This window comes from Ovis canadensis, chromosome 1 (assembly GCF_042477335.2).
Source record: "Ovis canadensis isolate MfBH-ARS-UI-01 breed Bighorn chromosome 1, ARS-UI_OviCan_v2, whole genome shotgun sequence".
NCBI lineage: Eukaryota > Metazoa > Chordata > Mammalia > Artiodactyla > Bovidae > Ovis > Ovis canadensis.
The window spans coordinates 206090404-206108240 of NC_091245.1; the positions used below are offsets into that span (position 1 = coordinate 206090404).

At 52.2% G+C, this 17837-nt stretch overlaps 1 protein-coding gene across 4 annotated transcripts in view; it reads right to left on the bottom strand.

Annotated features, from left to right (window-relative positions):
* Positions 1 to 3970: 3970 nt before the first annotated feature.
* The window catches only part of ECE2 (endothelin converting enzyme 2), a 31255-nt gene continuing 17388 nt past the window's right edge, over positions 3971 to 17837 (bottom strand). Inside the window, exons 1-19 of one of the 4 annotated variants that reach the window (XM_069579538.1) lie at positions 17544 to 17716; positions 17197 to 17283; positions 16710 to 16845; positions 16288 to 16503; positions 15713 to 15837; positions 15451 to 15597; positions 15236 to 15301; positions 11182 to 11370; positions 10346 to 10488; positions 9947 to 10061; positions 8534 to 8644; positions 7526 to 7624; positions 7344 to 7421; positions 6706 to 6809; positions 6416 to 6526; positions 6223 to 6290; positions 5825 to 6015; positions 5636 to 5731; positions 3971 to 4953 (exon numbers count right to left, since the gene is read on the bottom strand). In XM_069579538.1, coding sequence (XP_069435639.1) covers positions 4777 to 4953; positions 5636 to 5731; positions 5825 to 6015; positions 6223 to 6290; positions 6416 to 6526; positions 6706 to 6809; positions 7344 to 7421; positions 7526 to 7624; positions 8534 to 8644; positions 9947 to 10061; positions 10346 to 10488; positions 11182 to 11370; positions 15236 to 15301; positions 15451 to 15597; positions 15713 to 15837; positions 16288 to 16503; positions 16710 to 16845; positions 17197 to 17283; positions 17544 to 17582 — 2298 coding nt within the window. In that variant the 5' untranslated portion in view covers positions 17583 to 17716 and the 3' untranslated portion in view covers positions 3971 to 4776. Of the gene's footprint in view, positions 4954 to 5635; positions 5732 to 5824; positions 6016 to 6222; positions 6291 to 6415; positions 6527 to 6705; positions 6810 to 7343; positions 7422 to 7525; positions 7625 to 8533; positions 8645 to 9946; positions 10062 to 10345; positions 10489 to 11181; positions 11371 to 15235; positions 15302 to 15450; positions 15598 to 15712; positions 15838 to 16287; positions 16504 to 16709; positions 16846 to 17196; positions 17284 to 17543; positions 17717 to 17837 lie in introns of those variants that run through there. The other 3 variants (XM_069579539.1, XM_069579542.1, XM_069579537.1) reach the window with 3 other exon arrangements.

Here is a 17837-nt window from a genome sequence, read left to right on the forward strand (position 1 = left end):
GTTTGGCTTCTTCTATGAAATGTGAGTAATTATCTCCCTCGTAAGTTTTAATGAGAATAAAATAAGAGTATATAAAGTGTCTGGCTAGTTGCCGGACAACTGGAGAAAAAGCAGTTATTATTTTCCAGCTTCCTCGGATTTGCAGGGCTGCCCCTTGCTCCCTACCTCCAAGCACTCAAGCCCCAAACCTCTCTGGCCAAACGCAAATATCCCAGAATTATTCTCAAGGCTTGATGATACATTGATGACCTGCCTCAAGCTTCATCTCAGTCAAATTGCTCTCTCAGAAGCACTCCTTCCTACCATTTGGCCGGACTCCCAGCCTTGTGACCAAATTGCTCTCCAGTCAAGGCCCATCACCTTTCCCTTCGCACCACCTTCCTTCAAATTGCACCCACTGACCAGCCATGCTTCCCCCAAACTTATGGCCTGAGCTGTAGAACTCTACCTCTTCTGGAGGCTCTGAAAATCATTCAACCCAAAGCATCATTTCTGTAACACTAGAAATGCTCCAGACAGGACAAACCATTGCACTGTTTCCACTGGGCTGCTACTTTCTTTGCCTGATTTTTTTCAAAGTCAGATTGCATTGTGGCCCTTCCTACCATTAATTCCCAGGACTGACAGGAGTTGTTACAATCCCCTCTTTTTCATAATGACTGTTACAACTTCCCTTCTTCTGTTACAACCTCTTTATTATGCCCCTTTCCCCTACCTCCTTTTGATCAGCCTAAACATTTTACTATTCCTGAACATGCTCTGCCCCTTTGAGCTGGATCAGCCTTTTCACTTTGCTGTTCCTTCTGTATGGAATACCCTTCACCATTTTTTATTTTAAAAATTTATTCAGTTATTTACTTTCAACTGCACTGGGTCTTCGTTGTGGCACGCAGGCTTAGTTGCCGTGCAGCGTGTGGGATCTTAATTTCCCGACCAGAGGTTGAACCCGTGTCCCCTGCATTGGAATGAAGATTCTTAGCCACTGAACCACCAGTGAAGTCCCCTGCTCATTACTGTTACTGTTTTTAGCTGGCAAGTTTTCCCATCCTCTGTACTCCAGCTCGGTATCACCTGTGTAGGAAGCCTTTCCTGTTCTTTCAGGTTATCAATTTCTTCCCTGTGTTCCTATGTTGCTTGGTACCTACCTCTCCCTCACTCCACTCTGAGCTCTTAGAACAGGAACTGTGTCTTATTCATCTTTGTACACCTGGCACCCAGTCTAATACCTGGCTTGTGGTAGGCCTTGACAAGTATTTGTTAGAGAAGTGAATGACTGAATGGCTTTGCATTCATCTTCAGGTCATCTTTGTATATGATAATGGCCCACTAGGAGTCTCTTTGGAGCCCAGAGCTCAGCACTTGTGAGTCAGGATAGGTCCGCTGACACTGTGCTTATTTAATGGGCGACTCTCTTCCAATGTGACATTTCCAGAGTACCTCCAGGTATGAAATTATGTTGTTTGGCATGTCTGTACTGTGCATTGGAATTAGTCCAACATTCATGGGACAGTGTAGGGTATGATGGCCCAGCACCTTAACTAATAACTGCTGTCATGTACCCACTGAAGAGCACCGTCCTTTATTCCTCCTGCTTTAACACATAAGAGCATATGACAGATGGGCATTTGTCAGCTTGGCAGGCTAAGGGTGAAGGTTACATCTGTCACTTGATGTTCACCTTGCCTTGCCTCTGGAACCAAGCACCTGCAGAGTGCTCAACAAACAGTGTTGCCTCACTTATTTTCAACATGTGCTTAGGTTTCCTGTAGCTACCTGGTCGTCATATGTACCTGGCCTGAGTGAGCTGGGTGCCATGGAAATGTACCTGCTGCTAACAGCCTCACTTGGAAGCACGATAAAATTGCCCAAAAGAGATATATATGCTCGAGTCTCAACTCTGTCATGACTTAAGAGGACTAAATTGTGGTGATTAAGAGCATCTGAATTCTAAATTTGACTTTAATGCAGTGTGTCTTAGCTGACATTGGAAGTTATATAATTTTTTTCTTTAGTTTCTCTACTTGTAAGATAGAGACAATGACAGAACCTCCTTGTAAGCTGTGGGAATTTAATGAGGTGATATTTTTAAAGTGTTTAGTCCAGACTTAAGCAAAAAAGAGACTTGGTAAATCAGGGCTTCTGCTTATTATCATTATTTGACATGTTGACCTTTTGCAAATATGGAGTTTTAATGCCACAGTGGCCAGCTGGTCAGTATTCCAAGCTGGTTTTTTTGAAATTAAGTGTCAAGGGAAGGGCAAGGCTTTATGATATCAAGCCTCTCTCCTCCATCATGACACTGACATCATAAATCCCATTCTCTGTGCAACATCCAAACTTCATAAGCCAGTTCTTAATATTTCTTTGGGTTCTAGAACTTGCTAAGCCCATGAAGCCACTTATTGAAACATTAAAGCTGATCTAGGCCTCTGAGATCATCTCATCCAACCCACTTATTTTACAGACTGCCAAGGTTACTGAGATCTGAAGAGGGGATAAATCGTGCCTGGCGTCACAGTTGCAGGTGGCAGAGCTGGAACCAGAACCAGGCTTCCAGATGTGACAGCTCTCCTCTTTCCAGTACACTCTGCTGCCCCTCCTAGAGTTGTGTTCTCAGAGCAGAGATTCAAGCCATGCTTTCCCTTGATATTAAGAGTTCCCAAGCCCACTTTCTCCAAGGAGCCAGCGATTTCCTTCCCTTGGCGGGCAGCCACATATCCAAATCACTTGATAGAGACAGCTCTTTATGGGGACAGTCTGATGTTGGGACACGATACAGCATGCAGGACACGTGACCAGGAACCCATCAATCATTAACAAAGCTTCACTCTTACCCTTCCTAATTTAATAAACCCACCTATACTTAAACCTTAGGGGACACTACATTATAAAGAGAATTGAGATTGGACCCTTTCCACTGTTTTACTCTGGTTCTCATTTTACAGATAAAGAAACAGGCTCTTAGAGGTTAGGGGACAGGCTGAAGCTCATATAGCGGTCAGAGTTTCAATTTCAATCAAGGTCTCTGACTGCAGTGAAGTGATTTTGGCTAGATCTGTAAAATGGAAACTGGAGCACGTATAGCATATGTTGCTGTGAGGATCAGATGAGTTCATGAAGGTAAAAGTGCCAACAGAAGAGTCACCTGAGGGAAGGAATCATCTTCATCTTGGCATCACCAGCGCCTGGCACATTACTGGTAACCAATATATTGGGCTGACCAAAAAGTTCATTTGGGTTTTTCTGTAAGATGTCACAAAAAATCCAAACAAACTTTTTGGCCAACCCAATACTTATAAATCTATAAATTTATAAATGAATGAATGAAGAAAGTAATGAGTCTCCTAGCAGAAGTGCCTGGAATACAGAGGTATTCCATGCACGCTCCATTTCCCTCACTTGTTCTGGAGGGTGGCAGGCTCTGTGGCCACCAAACCTGTGGGCTCTGTGCCTGGCACCTGGTAGGGCTTGATGAGTATGTGTAGGTGGGATGAGTGACTCTCAGGAACACTAAGCCTTTGAGGACATGGAGAAATACATGTCTTCTCATCACAAGCAGAGGCTAGTGCTCCAAGCTGCAGGGAGTAAAGTGCTACCTTGGCTAGGGCTGCCTTCCAGGGCAGGGTAAGGGCCACCCATCTTCCAAGCCGACCCTGGCCAAGTTGTTACCCAGACTCAGTGTCAGGCCCGGCTACATGCGTCCATGGGGGCCACAGCAGACCCTTCCAGCTATAGACCAGCCAGGGGTGGGACATGCCCACCAGTGAGCAGAGAACGTGCTCCACTTGCCAGGCTCAACTTTGTGCCATTCTTCATCCTACCTTTTTGTCTTTTTGGGGTTTCAATTTTCAGTCCCCTGTGTCTGGTGAGTGAATAAATGAGTGCCTAAAGAGTACCTGGCATACAGCAGGTAGTCAATAAATACTGGTGGAATGAGTAAATGAAAACAGGACTGAAGGAAGAGACAGAATGACTGATGCGTGTCTATTTATTGGCACAGGGTCCTCCAGGGCCAAGACCACTCCCTCCCCACCCCCTTTCCTGTAAAAATAGACTCTATCCTTCACTCCTCCTACTCTATCTGCTTTCCTGCTTGGTCCGGGGAGAATCAGTCACCCCGTAACACTTGTAACCCCAAGATGCAGGGCCTAGCATCCCTGACATGTACACGCATCCCCGCTGAGCCCAGGGACCCTGGGAGGCAACAGGAAGGTTTGTGAAGGCTGTTGGACTTCCACTAAGAGCTGAGCACAGGGGGTCCGTCAGAGAGGGCTGGCAGCAGTATTAGGAGCAGTAGCACGAGGAACATGGAATAAGGGTCGCCCCTGGGGGCGGGGCTGAAAGGAGCTCCATCTGTGCCCGAGGGAGCGGTGAGTGAGCCTTGGGGAGATGTGTGGGAGGCACATCTGCTGACCACTGCGTGGCCAGCAGGCACAACAGGCTCTGTGGCCACCAAACCCACTGAGCTGGGGGCCTAAAGAGGTGGACCCCTTCTTGTGGGAGCTGGTGGCCCTGCCCAGGCCTCCTCCAGGCAGGGTGACACAGAACATCACAGTGAATGGTAGGGACTCTGCTGGAGGCAGGGGCACCTCCAAAGCAGAGGCACGATGTGGTGGCTGAGGAGGGACTAGGACTCATGTCACACCTATGGTGTGGAGGGACAAGACACAGCCCAGCTGACATGTGCCTTCCCTCAACCCGAGAGCAGACAGCCTGGCTGGGCAAGCTACCCCAGGCTCTGGCACCCGAGCTGGCCATTTCTCCCCCGACCCAGGTCTACCACACCTCACAAAGCTGCCCTGAGTTCATGGGGGAGCCGACAGGGCAGCCGAAGTGCCGCAGGAAGTCGCGGGAGTTGGAGAGAGTGCCCAGCACGCGGAAGCGGGCAGGGCTGTGGGGGTCGGTCACCAGCCCCTCGTGAGAGCTCTCGGGTGTGCGGACCGAGCACCACACCTGCAGGCCAGGACAGACACGAGGACACAGAGTGTCTAGTGTGGGCGAGGCCCCTGCCCCAGCTGCCGCAGAGCCATCCCAGGGACACAAGGCACCACCACCCCAGCCCCTGAGCTCAGGAGGCCTCGGGACGCAGAAGAGGGCTTAGCCAGCATCGTAGCCCCAAGGCCTTGCTATCAGCACCAAGGGAGGAGAAGGCGCCCACCCTCTGAAATTCCAAGAAGGCCTTTCAAAGCTGCCTGGACACAGGGCTGCCCAGGATGGACGTGTCTGAGGGGAAGAAGTCCAGCCCCGGAGACTGCCTGCCATAGTGCAAAGTACCTGGAGACCTTGCTGAGTATGCCACTTACTGTCTTCCTGGGTACCCCTGGACGAGCCAGTCTGTCCCCGAGCTGCCTCCTCCACAGCCACCTCACAGAGGCATCATGAAGATCAATCCTGCTCCCTACCCCCTGCCCTTTGAGATCTGCAAAAGCCTCCTGAAACCTCCCTTCTCCAGCCTCCTCATGTGCTTTTGTGGGCCCCACAGGAGGCTGACCGTGAGGCCCTCCCAGACCACTTTCCACACTCCCACTTCAGCCCCATTTCACAGTCCCTTTTCCTGCATGCCCCAGACTTCTAATGACATGCCTGGGAGGTAGCGGGAGAAGGGCAGACCCCTGGCCTTCCAGAAGGACAGTACCTGGGCAAATCCCACAAAGAAGAGCTGGTGGTTGGTGAGTCCCACAGCTGGCAGCTGCTGCTCCTCCCCGTGCTTTCTCAGCCATGCTTTGTAAGCCTGGGGTTGGGAACACAGGTGGCAAGCGTGCTGGGGCCTGCCCTGCCCCTGCCCCCAGAACAGGTGAGCCTTAGCCCGCAGAGGGCCACTCACGTTGTAGGCAGCCTTAAGCCCCCCATTGTCGGCAATGTTCTCCCCCAGCGTCTGGCGCCCGTTGAGCTTCTCCCCGTTGACCCGGTACTGGCTGTACTGCTCCTCCATGCAGGCCGTGTGGCTCCGGAAGGCTGCCAGCGACTCATTCTGCCACCACGGCCGCAGGTTCCCCTCCTTGTCATACTCCCGCCCTGGGGAGAACGAGCCTTCACATCCTGCTGAGGCCAGAGCTCACCCCTTGGGGGCACCAGCGCCCCCATCGCCTCTCATCCACAGGCCCCTCCCTCTGCGCACCCGCCTCCCGTCTAGGGTCCATGGGGCCTGCTCCCAACATCCCAAGGTTTCACAGGAGCCATGAGCAATTCTAGGCTGAAGGACACAACTGCATGGACCTCTACCTTGGTCATCAAAGGCATGTGTCAACTCGTGGCCCATCACCACGCCGATGCCACCAAAGTTCAGGGCCCTGGGAAGTGAGGAATGTTGAGTGAGGGCGTGGTGGAGGGACACCTCGATCTCACCTCCAGCCCTGCTCCCAGCTCACCCGCAGGCCCAGGCCCCAGCACCCAGTCCCTCCTGCCTCAGACACACTTGGGGTGGTTGCAAGCGTAGAAGGGGGCCTGCAGGATGCCAGCAGGGAAGACGATTTCATTCTTGGTTGGAAGGTAGTAGGCGTTCACTGTCTGCGGGGTCATGCTCCACCTGGGGGAGGGAGAAGCTGAGACAGAGCCTGACTCTCCTGATGTCCAGCAGCCTGACCTACATCCTGAGGCAGAACCTGGTGCCTCATTTGGGATCCATCTTGCTATCCCCTTCTGTCTGCTCTGAAAACTTCCCCCACCTCTTCTGCTGTCCCAAGTGTCGGCAGCCCCCATTCTTACTGGTCTCGGCTAGGAGGCTTGCGGAGCTGGTCAGCCATCACCTTAGCAGAGAAGTTGTATAAATTCAGCATGTTCTGGAAGAAGGAATCTTCAGACACTTCATACTATGGGAATGGTAAGAAGTAGAAAACAAGCAAGAGAACACATTAGAGAAGGTAATAGTCCCAGTTTGGCTACTAGTTAGCACCTTTCCGAGCCTCAGAACCTTGGACAAGTTATATAACCTCTCTGGGCCTCAGTTTCTTCAGCTGTAAAATGGGTGTAAAATAGCTAACAAATAATAACTTGTCAATATTATTTTGCAGGTACTTTACTTTTTTATATACTGTCTCCTTTGATTATCACAACAATCTTATCAGGTAGGTGCTAACAGGACCCCCTTTTACAGATGAAGAAACTGAGGCCCAGAGAGGTTATATAACTTGTCCAAGGTTACAGTTGGGTAGAAACAGGTTTGACTGCAAAACTCTACTTGTAAACACTGCATTCTGCTGCTGTCCAGCCTGCAGCCTGGCATAGAGCCAGCATTTGCCTCTGAAAGGAACCAACAAGCACCTCTTGCCCTCGCAGTGCTTGAGCCCTATGCCCCACCCCACCTCCACTGAGCTAAGGTTCAGTACTCATAGGCAGGTACTCACCCCATCATAAACATCATCCAGCTCTTTGGGCTCCAGGATGAAGTCCGGGAAACCAATCATATCATAGATGGCATCTGCCTGAAGAGACCAGGTTAAGGATTTCCCTCCCCAGGCTCCCCCCCCCGAAACTGTATTCTCCATCCTCACCTCAAGATGGCGCCCCAACCCTGGCCACTGCTCACTTTCTCCTTGGCTGCCTGGCGGGTCTTCTCATCCATCCAAACCAACTGTCCCAGAGCCTCCTCAAAGGCGGTCCGGATCTCGCTGATCATCCCCTCTGCCTGGGAGGGAGGGTGCACAAGTCGGCCTCCCACACACATTAATGCATCCTTTGTCCCTGTCCACCATGGTGCCCCATCCCTGTCCTTCCAAACTCTTGAAATAAGGCTGAGCCTCCGGAGAGAATGAGAAAGAAACATGATTTGTGAAAGCACTGGGACTGTCATGGTTTTTTTCCTAATGAATCAAAAACACTGATAAGTTAACTGACTTAACATTATAATTTAATATAGTGCTTTGATTTTTATCTGATTATGAAAGGCAGGCATTAATAGCAGAAAACTGGAAAACTGAGAGAAGTCGAGGAAAATAGATCATTTAAAAACCCTATCCCTCAGGGACTTCCCTGGCAGCCTAAGTGGTTAAGACTCTGCACTCTCAATGCAGAGGGCATGGTTTTGATCCCTGGTCTTCCTGTGCTGAAAAAAAAAAAAATCCTATCACTCAGAGATAACTCTTTCTAACATTTTAATTACCTATTTCTAATGTCTTTCCCTGATGGGATATTCATATATAATACAGAATTACGTTGTGCAATATATATATATATATATATATATATATAACCTTTTTTTTCACTTAACAATCATCAGTTTAATGCTGCCGTATAATCCATGCTAGTCACAATTTGTTTTTCCTTTGTGATCTCATGGACACCCGCCAGACTCCTCTGTCCATGGGATTTCTCAGGCAAGAATAATGGGAGTGGATTGCTACTTCCTTCTCCAGGGGATTTTTCTGACCCAGGGATCAAACCTGCATCTCCTGTATTGGCAGGTAGATTCTTTTTTTTTAGATTCTTTATCACTGAGCCACCTGGGAAGCCTTTTTTCTCTTGATGTACATACAGATAGAGGCAGTGAATTTTAACTAAAATGAAGCATAGTGTTGGAAGGACCTTGAAGACTCACAATTTCCTTGCTCCGCCGGTCAAATGTGGCCTTCACAAAGAGGGAGCCCAGAGCAAAGCCAAGAGCGTCATCGGTGTTGGAGATGCAGGTCTGCCACCTCGGTGTGCAGGACTGGAAGGGGAAAAAGCAGATCCCTAGAGATGGCTCTGCCCTCCAGTCTGAGGGTCTTTCTCTGTCTCTAGGGCCAGCCCCTCTTAGGTCCGCACATCAGAGCCCTGGGCTTGGGGTGCCATCTCTCCCTCAGGCTTCAGGGAAAATGAAGAGCAATACTGCAAAGCATGCCAACCCCAGCAGGGAAACCTCTGGAGGCACATGCACGCTGCCCACTCTATTCTCAGCACTCTCCTCCTCATAGTTTCTCAGAGGCCCACTGGGGCCCAGACGTTTCTTACTTAGCTGTACATCTCAGTCTTACATTCAATCAGTCTCACATGCCAGAAACCTGGGAGTCACCAGCTTCCTCCATCTCCCTATCTCCACATTCAGCCTATCACCAGATTCTAACTCTGCTCCTTAATCATCTCCTCCATCCACCCTTTGCCACTCCCCTGCCCTATAACACTATCATCTCTTATCTGAAGATTTCAGTGGCCTCCTAACTAGACAGTCCAACTCCATTCTCATCCCTCTCCCCTGTCACTCCCCACCATCTATCTTCCATTTAGCTGCAGAAAGATGACCTAATATATAAATCCAACCAGTTACACCCCTGCTTAAAACTGTCCCAGGTTCTCCATCCCTGAAAGAAGCTAGGCACAGCATTCAGGTCCCTCTATGGATCACTCCAGACCAGCCTCACCACCCTCAGCCTCTCGGGTGCCCACTCCTCAAAGTCATGCCAGAACACAGGCGACACCACGACACTCCTCCTGGCCTCTGGGATCTGCACATCCTACTCCTTCAGCCTGGAATGCCCTTCTCCCTTCCATTACTCCACCCTGCAGGTAAAATGTGCTACCCCACCTCTGTCCTACATCACAAAGAAGGTCTTTCATTCAGCGTGAGCACCCCAGAATATAATGTCTGTTTACATATCTCCTTCCCCCACTTAACAGGGCTTCTTGAAACTGAGAACGGCACTTATTCATTTTCTTCTTCACTCTCGTTATCAAAGTTGAGTGTACCAGTACACACCGTGTACTGGTAAGTACTTCACTTATGTGAATTCAGTCCTCATAACAACCCCACAAGAAATTTCTGTTTCTCCAACCCAGAAATGAAGAGACAAAATGGTGGTGGAGATATGCTCAAGGTCCCATAGGCCAAAAAATGGAGGAGTTTGGACTGGAACCTAAGTTAGCTTGATTCTCAGCCATGTGCTCCACGTGTAAATTAAATGGTGTCTGACACACAGGGGGTGTGAAGCATCAGCCTGACTGGATTTGAAGGTGGGAGCAGAGTTAGAAAACCCACCTTCTTGGTGCCATAGAGGGTCTCCAGCAGCTTCTCTTGTGCAGACTCAAAGCGGTGGTCCAGGCTTGAAGTTGTCTTCTGTACCAGGTTCCAGATTAGATAATTGTTCAGGACACTGGTATGCAAGTGACCAGAACGTAAGATAAAGGAAGGAACCATTTCCGGCCCCCCAAACCAGCTCTACCAACATGCAGATAACAGGAATCCCTTAGAGTCATTCATGGGCATTCTCCCAGAATCCCTCTCTCTGATCCTGGGACCACACACCTGCCTGTAAAAGTCGGGGTGGAGCAAGGTATGGGAACAGAGACCACAGTGGGCCCCCTGAAGCCCCAGCCTAGGAGAATAGCCTGCACAGAGCCCTGAACCGCACCCCTGACTCTGTGGGCTCCCCCCAACCTTGGCTCTGTGCGGTTGATGAGTTCCGACACCTGCTGCAAATAATCCGTCCCATACACCACCACAGGCTCGGAATCACCCAGCTCCAGCGGTGACAGCAAGAAGGACAGAAACTCCAGCCAGTCCATGGAGGGCGCCAGGGCCTGTGAGCAAAAAGTCTCAAGCCTCCCTGTCCCCTTGGCTTTCAGCAGACCCCTCCCCCACTGGTACACTGGAGCTGGGAGCCCTTTCCATCGCCACAGCAACAGCTACTAGCTGCTTGGTGGCCCCTTCCTGAAATAAACCCATTTTTAGGCCTAAGTGTACTTCAATCTGGGAACCCAGTCACTTATTATATACAGAAAACAACCATCTGTGATATTTAGTTGGGCTACAGATTTTCAAATATTTTTCAAACAGTTGGATCAACTCCCCAGACGCTACGCAGGGTCCCTACATACCTGGCCTCTCCTCCAGAACCCCCCTTACCCAACTTCTCCATAATTCAAAGACTAAGAGGTTGATACCTGGCACAGTAATGGCCTTCCAGGAGATGCTTCCATTTCTCTTCTGACTGTTTTGTGGGCATCTTGTACAAGTTGTCACAGATTTTTAACATAATCCCTCTATGCAGCCCCAGGCAACATGAAAGGGGCCAAAGGATGGCCCAGTGGGGGTGCCCTAAAATGGACACTATTTTTCCTTCCAGGATAGCAATGGTGAAACCGAGCAGCTCAGAAACAGTAGGGAAACAAGGAGAGGACTGTCTGTCTCTTGTAGACAGCACAAAGGGGAGCTGGGTGGCCTGGGCTGGGGGCTGACCCCTTCCAGTGGTGTCAGTTCCTTGCCTGCCCCACCTGCAGCTCTGCAATGCTCATCTTGTGGTAGATCTTCTCCTCATCCCGCCGCTGGTCCTGGGGCACTGTGATGTTGGCCAGTTGTATCTCCAGCTCCAGCACCTGCCGCATCTGCTCCCGCGTGGAGGTTGGCTGTCCGCCCAGCAGCATCCCCAGCTCCTCCATGTAGTCCAGGTAGGCAGTAAGAACCTGTCGGGGCCCTGAGTCATCATCAACCTCAGAGCCCAGCAACAAGTCCTGCCCAAGGCTGAGAGGACTGTTCCAGCTGCTGCCCCTGCCCACCATCTCTTCTGTGGACCTTCCTCAAAGAAGCTCTCTGAGATGACCCTCATCATTTCGGCCATACTGCTTATCGTCATCTGCTAGGATCTTTTTTTACTTGTGCCCTTGCTCATCATCTGTTTACCCAAGGAAAAGGTAAATTCCAGGAGCACATCATTCCAGGTTACAGAGGCGTATTTACCACTGTATCCCAAAGGCCTGGAAAAGGGCCTAGCACAGAATAGGTTCTGTGCAGTGGGTGGCCCTGCTTCCCATATCCCTCAGCCCTTCTCATTTCCTGAAGCCCTTCTGCTTTTCCCAGCCCCTCAGTGACCACGTGCTTTCACTTAACAGCTGGGTGGACCCCATGGAGGAATTGGTCTACATTTGGCTTTCATTCCCTTCTACCTCCCATCCTGCCAGGCTTCAGACTTGCTGCCTTCCCCTCTGGCCTCCAAGAAGGAAGGAAACACAGAGAAAAACTATGTAGTGACTCCATGTATGTACATGTATCAAATTCTCTGCTAGGGCTCGACATGTATCTCCTGCCTCCTCCACCACCAGAGCCCAGGCAACCCCATAAACTGAGTACTAGGTTCTGTTTTACAGACAACATGACTTCTTGACTCATACCATAAACAAGCAGATGGCAGAGTCCAAATGTGGCCCAGGTTCCATGACTCCAGGGCCACAGCCCCAGCACTGCCTGGGCTCAGAACAAACTCATGTCGCCTCAGCCCCTGCTGGCACTTGAGCTGCATAGGAGCAGGGGCTGTATGCTCTGCTCTCCACTGTGTTCTCAGGCTCTAGCACAGCATCTGGCACATCGTAGGTGGCCAATAAATATTGTTGACTGATGGATGAAATCCTGTGCACAGACCCTCAGCCCTGCTCAGCACTGACTTCCTATGGACCTCCCAGGGACCACTTTCACTCTTGCCCCACTCTGGGTTCCCTTAACTGCCAAAGGCCATCTCTTCTTCCATTCTCTGCACTTCGAAGTATCTCCTTTTTCCCACCTCCCTTCTTCCTTGCTGCTGATGTCATAAGTCTGAGTACCAATTCCAGTCATCCCAGCTACTAAGGGGGATGTTTGGTTCAACCAGTGATCTGGCCAACCCCTCCCCAACTCACCCCTCTTTCCCTACCTCCTTACTTTCTGCTTAAGACTTACTTTTATTTATTTATTGGCTACACCATGCAGCTTTCAAGATCTTATCTGGGCCGCTGGCATTGGAAGCATGGAGTCCTAACCACTGGATCACCAGATAAGTCCCAAGACTTACTTTTGAGACTTTCCTGAACTCTGCAGATAGGATAAGAAACCTCTGGCGCTGCAGCTTCCCCAAGATGCAGGCACAGACTTCCTACTCAAGACAACCGGTAACGCACTAAAAGCTGAGTCAACCATGCGGTTCTCTCCTGAATTCTCAAAATTCCTTCCTCTCCTGACTCAGGTGACATGAAAACCACAAATCTGTTCACACCACTCCCCACTTTTGAGATTCTCTTTCCATTTCTTTTGGGATCAATGCTAAACTTGACCCATAGTGTTTATGTATAACAGGACTCTACCAACCTGTCCAGAACTTGGACCACTCTCCCCTCCCACTCCCCTCTCTAATATGGCAACAAGACATACCCTGTCCCCTCTCAGAGCTTTTGCATCAGCCGTTTCCTTTGCCTAGGACTCTCTCCCTCTTCTCCACAGCCTACCCTCACCCTAGGACCAGGCTGGCTCTCTGTTAAAGGACTCTTGGATTGCCACACTTCTCCTCTAACAGCAACTGTTCATAGGACAACTGTGTGAGTCCTGTTTCCTGCCTTCTCTTCCACATGCTAGCGGACAGTCTGTCTGAGGGATACTTGGTAATGTTTGGGGGTGAATGGAAGAAGCACAAAGCCCTTCCTGGTTTCCTTGCTCCATAGAAGTCTCTCTTCCTCCCTCTGCCTCTTGAAATACAAGGATCTCCTTCTTTTTACTCTCTAGTCTTGGCCCCCCTCTCACTTCTCCTAAGCCTTTGTCGAGGCTTTTAAGGAGAGGCCCCTCAAGCCTTTGGGTCCCTCCAGGCCTGTACTCTCTTCAGGACCCCACTCAACCCTCATACTTGCCTGCTGACCTCTCCAGGGAGATGGTGCCCAGCTCCCTCACACTCACATCACTGAAACAGGCAGCTCCCACTTCGAGTATCTGCCACATACAGAATCATATACCTGCATCCTCCTGCTGCCCCCAAGTATGCAATGAAGTAGATGCCATGAAGAAACAGCCTCAGAGGCCTTCATCAACTTGCACCAAGCTGCCAAGCTGGGATTAAAATCAAGGTCTGACTTCAAAGTCTGTCTTTTCCTGTGATAGCAACACCCAACCCACAATGTGCTTGAAACTGGTTGTCCTTGTAAATACCCCAGATTCTCTAAGGACCACTCCATCCCACCATCATTCTGGCACACAGCCTCAACTATCTTTATCTCTTCCTCCTTCATCTCCTCTCTTCTAACATCCAGGCATCAACAATTCATGATTTGGACTTAATTATGTCTCTTGTGGGGCTTCCCAGGTGGCACTAGTGGTAAAGAACCTGCCTGCCAATGCAGAAGACTAAGGGTTCGACCCCTTGGTTGGGAAGATCCCCTGGAGAAGGAAATGGCACCCCACTCCAGTATTCTTGCCTGGAGAATCCCATGAACAGAGGAGCCTGGTGGGCTACAGTCCATGGGGTCACAAAGAGTCAGACATGACTGAAGCCACTTAGCACACACGCATGTCTCTTGCATCCTCCCCTTTCTGATTTTCCCTCTGCCACTTCCTCCATTTGGGTCCCCAGAGACTCAGAGCCTGGAGTACTGCAGACACTTTTGAGTAACTGATCTCCAGGCTCCCTCTCTTGCATCTACTTTTCCCACCCAGCCAAACTGCCTTCCCAAAGCAGGGCTCACTGGGGCAGTCCTGGTCTGCCCCAGAGCATGCAGTGGCTCTCTGGGGGCTATACAGTAAACTCAGTGTAGCACTGCTGCTGCTGCTAAGTCGCTTCAGTCGTGTCCGACTCTGTGCGACCCCATAGACGGCAGCCCACCAGGCTCCCCCATCCCTGGGATTCTCCAGGCAAGAACACTGGAGTGGGTTGCCATTCCTTCTCCAATGCATGAAAGTGAAAAGTCAAAGTGAAGTCGCTCAGTCGTGTCTGATTCTTAGCAACCCCATGGACTACAGCCTACTAGGCTCCTCCGTCCATGGGATTTTCCAGGCAAGAGTACTGGAGTGGGGTGCCATCGTGTAGCACCACAGGTCCCCTCAATAACTAGTCCCTACCCACCTTTCCACTCTCTCATCTGCTTTGAGCTCTACACTTTGCCAAACTGGATCCCTTCCTGTTGTCCAAACACACCTTAGCTTTTCCTTCTTCAACACTTTTGTTTAAACTCAGCATGCCCTCACCCAGCCCCAGACATTCTGCAGGGCCTGGCTCAAATGCAACCTCCTGAGGAAGACTGCTCCAGCTGTAGTATCTCGCCTGAGCCCTAGAGGCCCCTCTTGTGAGCCTTGCTCTCAGCTATCTAGGCCCATGAACCCATCTGCACTGAAAGCATCCTGTGACAGAGGCTTTGAAATGTACATCTCACAATGAGTGCCTATAAGTGTTTTCCTGGAAAAGTAAGAGAAGGAAAGAAGGAAAGAAGAGAAGAAGAAAGGAGGAAGGAAAGGGCAGAAAAGAGCAGGGGAAGAATGCAGGGAGAGGAGAATGACACCCCAATAGGGGTGTCGGGTGGATATTCTGAGAATCCTCCTTACTTTCTCATTGGCGGTCCTGTTTAGGTAGTAATCTCGAGAGGGTAGAAAAAGCCCAGACTGGTCCACCTGCAATAGCAAGATGAGCAGTGAGCCCTCCCCCTGAAATCTGGACTCTTGTGCAGGAAGACCACCCCAGCCAGCCCGTCACAGGGGAAGGGAGTGTGGCCTCAGCAAATAGTCCATAATTCCCTCCCCACCCTTCCCCAGCCCAGTACCTGGATAATATTGCTGTTGGAACTCTTAGAGTCGGCACTGACGTAGACAGTAAAGAAGGGGGTGGCCCTATACGTCCCTGCGACTGCCTTCAACACCTCCATGAAGTTGTCCTGGTCCCAGGGCCCCGTAACGTTCCAGCCACCAATCTGAGTGGAGACCATGGTGGCACCTCTGGCACAAGGCCCCCGAAGCTCTCTGGGGCCACATCCTCTCCCAAGGCCTGTCTCGCTCCCCCACCCACAGCTGACCCCAGGAGCCTACCTTGTCAATGAGGTCTCGCAGTGGCTGGGCACCCAGCTCCTCGATGCGCTCCACCTGTAAGCAGGAGAGGTAGAAGCGCTGCGTCTTCCGTTCAGCTTCACTGCTGGAGTTGAAGGTGGTGTTTTCTGTCAGAAAGAACACAGGTTCAGGTGGCAACCATGCCAACTGCTGAGAAGGGTCCGGACCCTTCCTTGATCCCTCTCCTTGCCTTCTCAAGGGGGCACTGCTCCTAATGTAGGCATGGGAAGACTGTCAACCACAGCAGAGCAGAGCTTCCTCTCCCCTGTCCAGGGAGACTCTGAAAGATCTCGAAGCCCAACAGATTCCCTGGTGTCTACCATCCCTCAGCGATGCTCCAGTGCTCAGAGAGCTCCTTCACTGTCCTCAGAGATCTGCTCTCTCAACCCATCTCCACCATTCAGGAGCTCCCAGTGTCTGCATCCCCTATCCCAGGAGGGCTGGCAGTCATCCCCTTATTCACTCCTGGACATTTACTGAATACCTACTAAGTGCCGAGCCCTGTGCTGGCATGAGGCACATACCTGATACAACGCTCCCCTGGTAGGCCCACTCACCAAGCAGGTGCTTCAGGATGGCTTGATTCTGGTCCCAGAGACTGTTGAAGGTGTTCCAGCGAGAACGCCCATCAGGTAGAGGGTTTCTCCGAATCCAGCCTCCGCAGGAGAACTGGTAGAAGTCCTCACAGGGGCTCACTCCACGGTCCAGGGACTCCAGGATTTTTCCAGCCACTCGAATGCAGGCCTCTGTGAGGCAAGTGCTACGGGATGGGTCTGTGGCAGGGGACATGAGGGGTGGGGTGTGGGGAGGGTAGGGGATAGTCAGTCTGGGAGAGGCAAATGCTTTGCAAGGGGCCATGAGGCCCTCCCTTCCAACAGGGAGGTTGGGAGGCCAGAGGACAGCTGGCAGAAGTCTCCCCCCATCAGCCTCCAGAGTCCCCACAGCTAGGAGGGCTAGTGACAGGAGTGGTAGTACCTACCTCTGTGGTACTGGACCCCCAGGGCCACCAAGCAACCCAGAAGCAGGGCAGCAAGCAGTAGAGAGACACCAGCCAAGACCAGCTCCAGCTGGGTGTGCAACTGTAAGAGGCGACTGGTCCTCTTCCGGAATCCCGCCTGGGGAACAGAGGAGGACCTGGAGTAGCAAGCTTCAGGTGGGCGACCGGACCACAGAAGTCCTCCCGGAGGGTGAAGGCCCAGGCAGTTTCCACAGCCATGGAGCAAAGACTGCTAACAGGGTTAACTTGGGGCACAGGGGCAACGAGGCAGGCTGAGTTGAGCCCTGAGCCTGTTTTGTGCAACGTCATGGCTTAGAGTCGCCTCACCATAGTCCTAGCGCAGAGGCCAGAGATGGAGCTGAGGTGGGGGCAGGTGACGCTCCAGGGCAACCCAGAGAGCTCCTGGGTGTGCCTGGCGTCGTGCCAGGGCTGGGGGGCCTAGTGAGACAGGGAGGACCCCCTTGCCCACCTCCACGGCGTCCGGGGAGGCCCCGCCCTCTACGGGGGTCTCGGGAGCGTCTTCATCCCGCAGTGTGGCGCGTTTGTACTCCACCATCTGCCAGACAGTCGGGGCGCCGACCCAGGTCAGGCAGAGAGGGCTGCGCGCCCACGGCCCTGCCCCCGCGCCCCTCGCCCGGCCGGGCCCCTCCTGCTTCAAGTGCGGGGCCCCTTCCCTCCAGCCAGCCTGGGTCCCTCCGACCCCTGCCCGTCAAGTTAGTCCGCGAGCCGGAGCCGCTTCCCAACGCCGCGGGCCCCCCAACCCCCGGCTCCTCCCAACCCTGGTCTTCTCCCCCGGGGCCCGGGGCCCGCACTCACGTTGCCGCCGCCGCCCAGCTCCTGCAGCGCGACGCTCATGGTGGAGTCGGGGCCGGCGGCACCTTAGGGCTCCCGGCGGCTGGCTCTCGCCCAGGCCGTGGCCTCGGCCCCGGGCCGGGCCCCGCCGCCGCCGCCCGCCATCGCCACCGCCCCCGCCTGCCGGCGCCCCCCTCCCCCCGCGGCGCGGCGCTCCGGGCAGGGGTGGGGGAGGGGAGGAGCGCGCCGGCCGCGCCCCGCCATCCGTCCGGCGCCCGGTCCTGGCTCCCGGTGCCCGCGGCCCGCGCCACAGAGCTG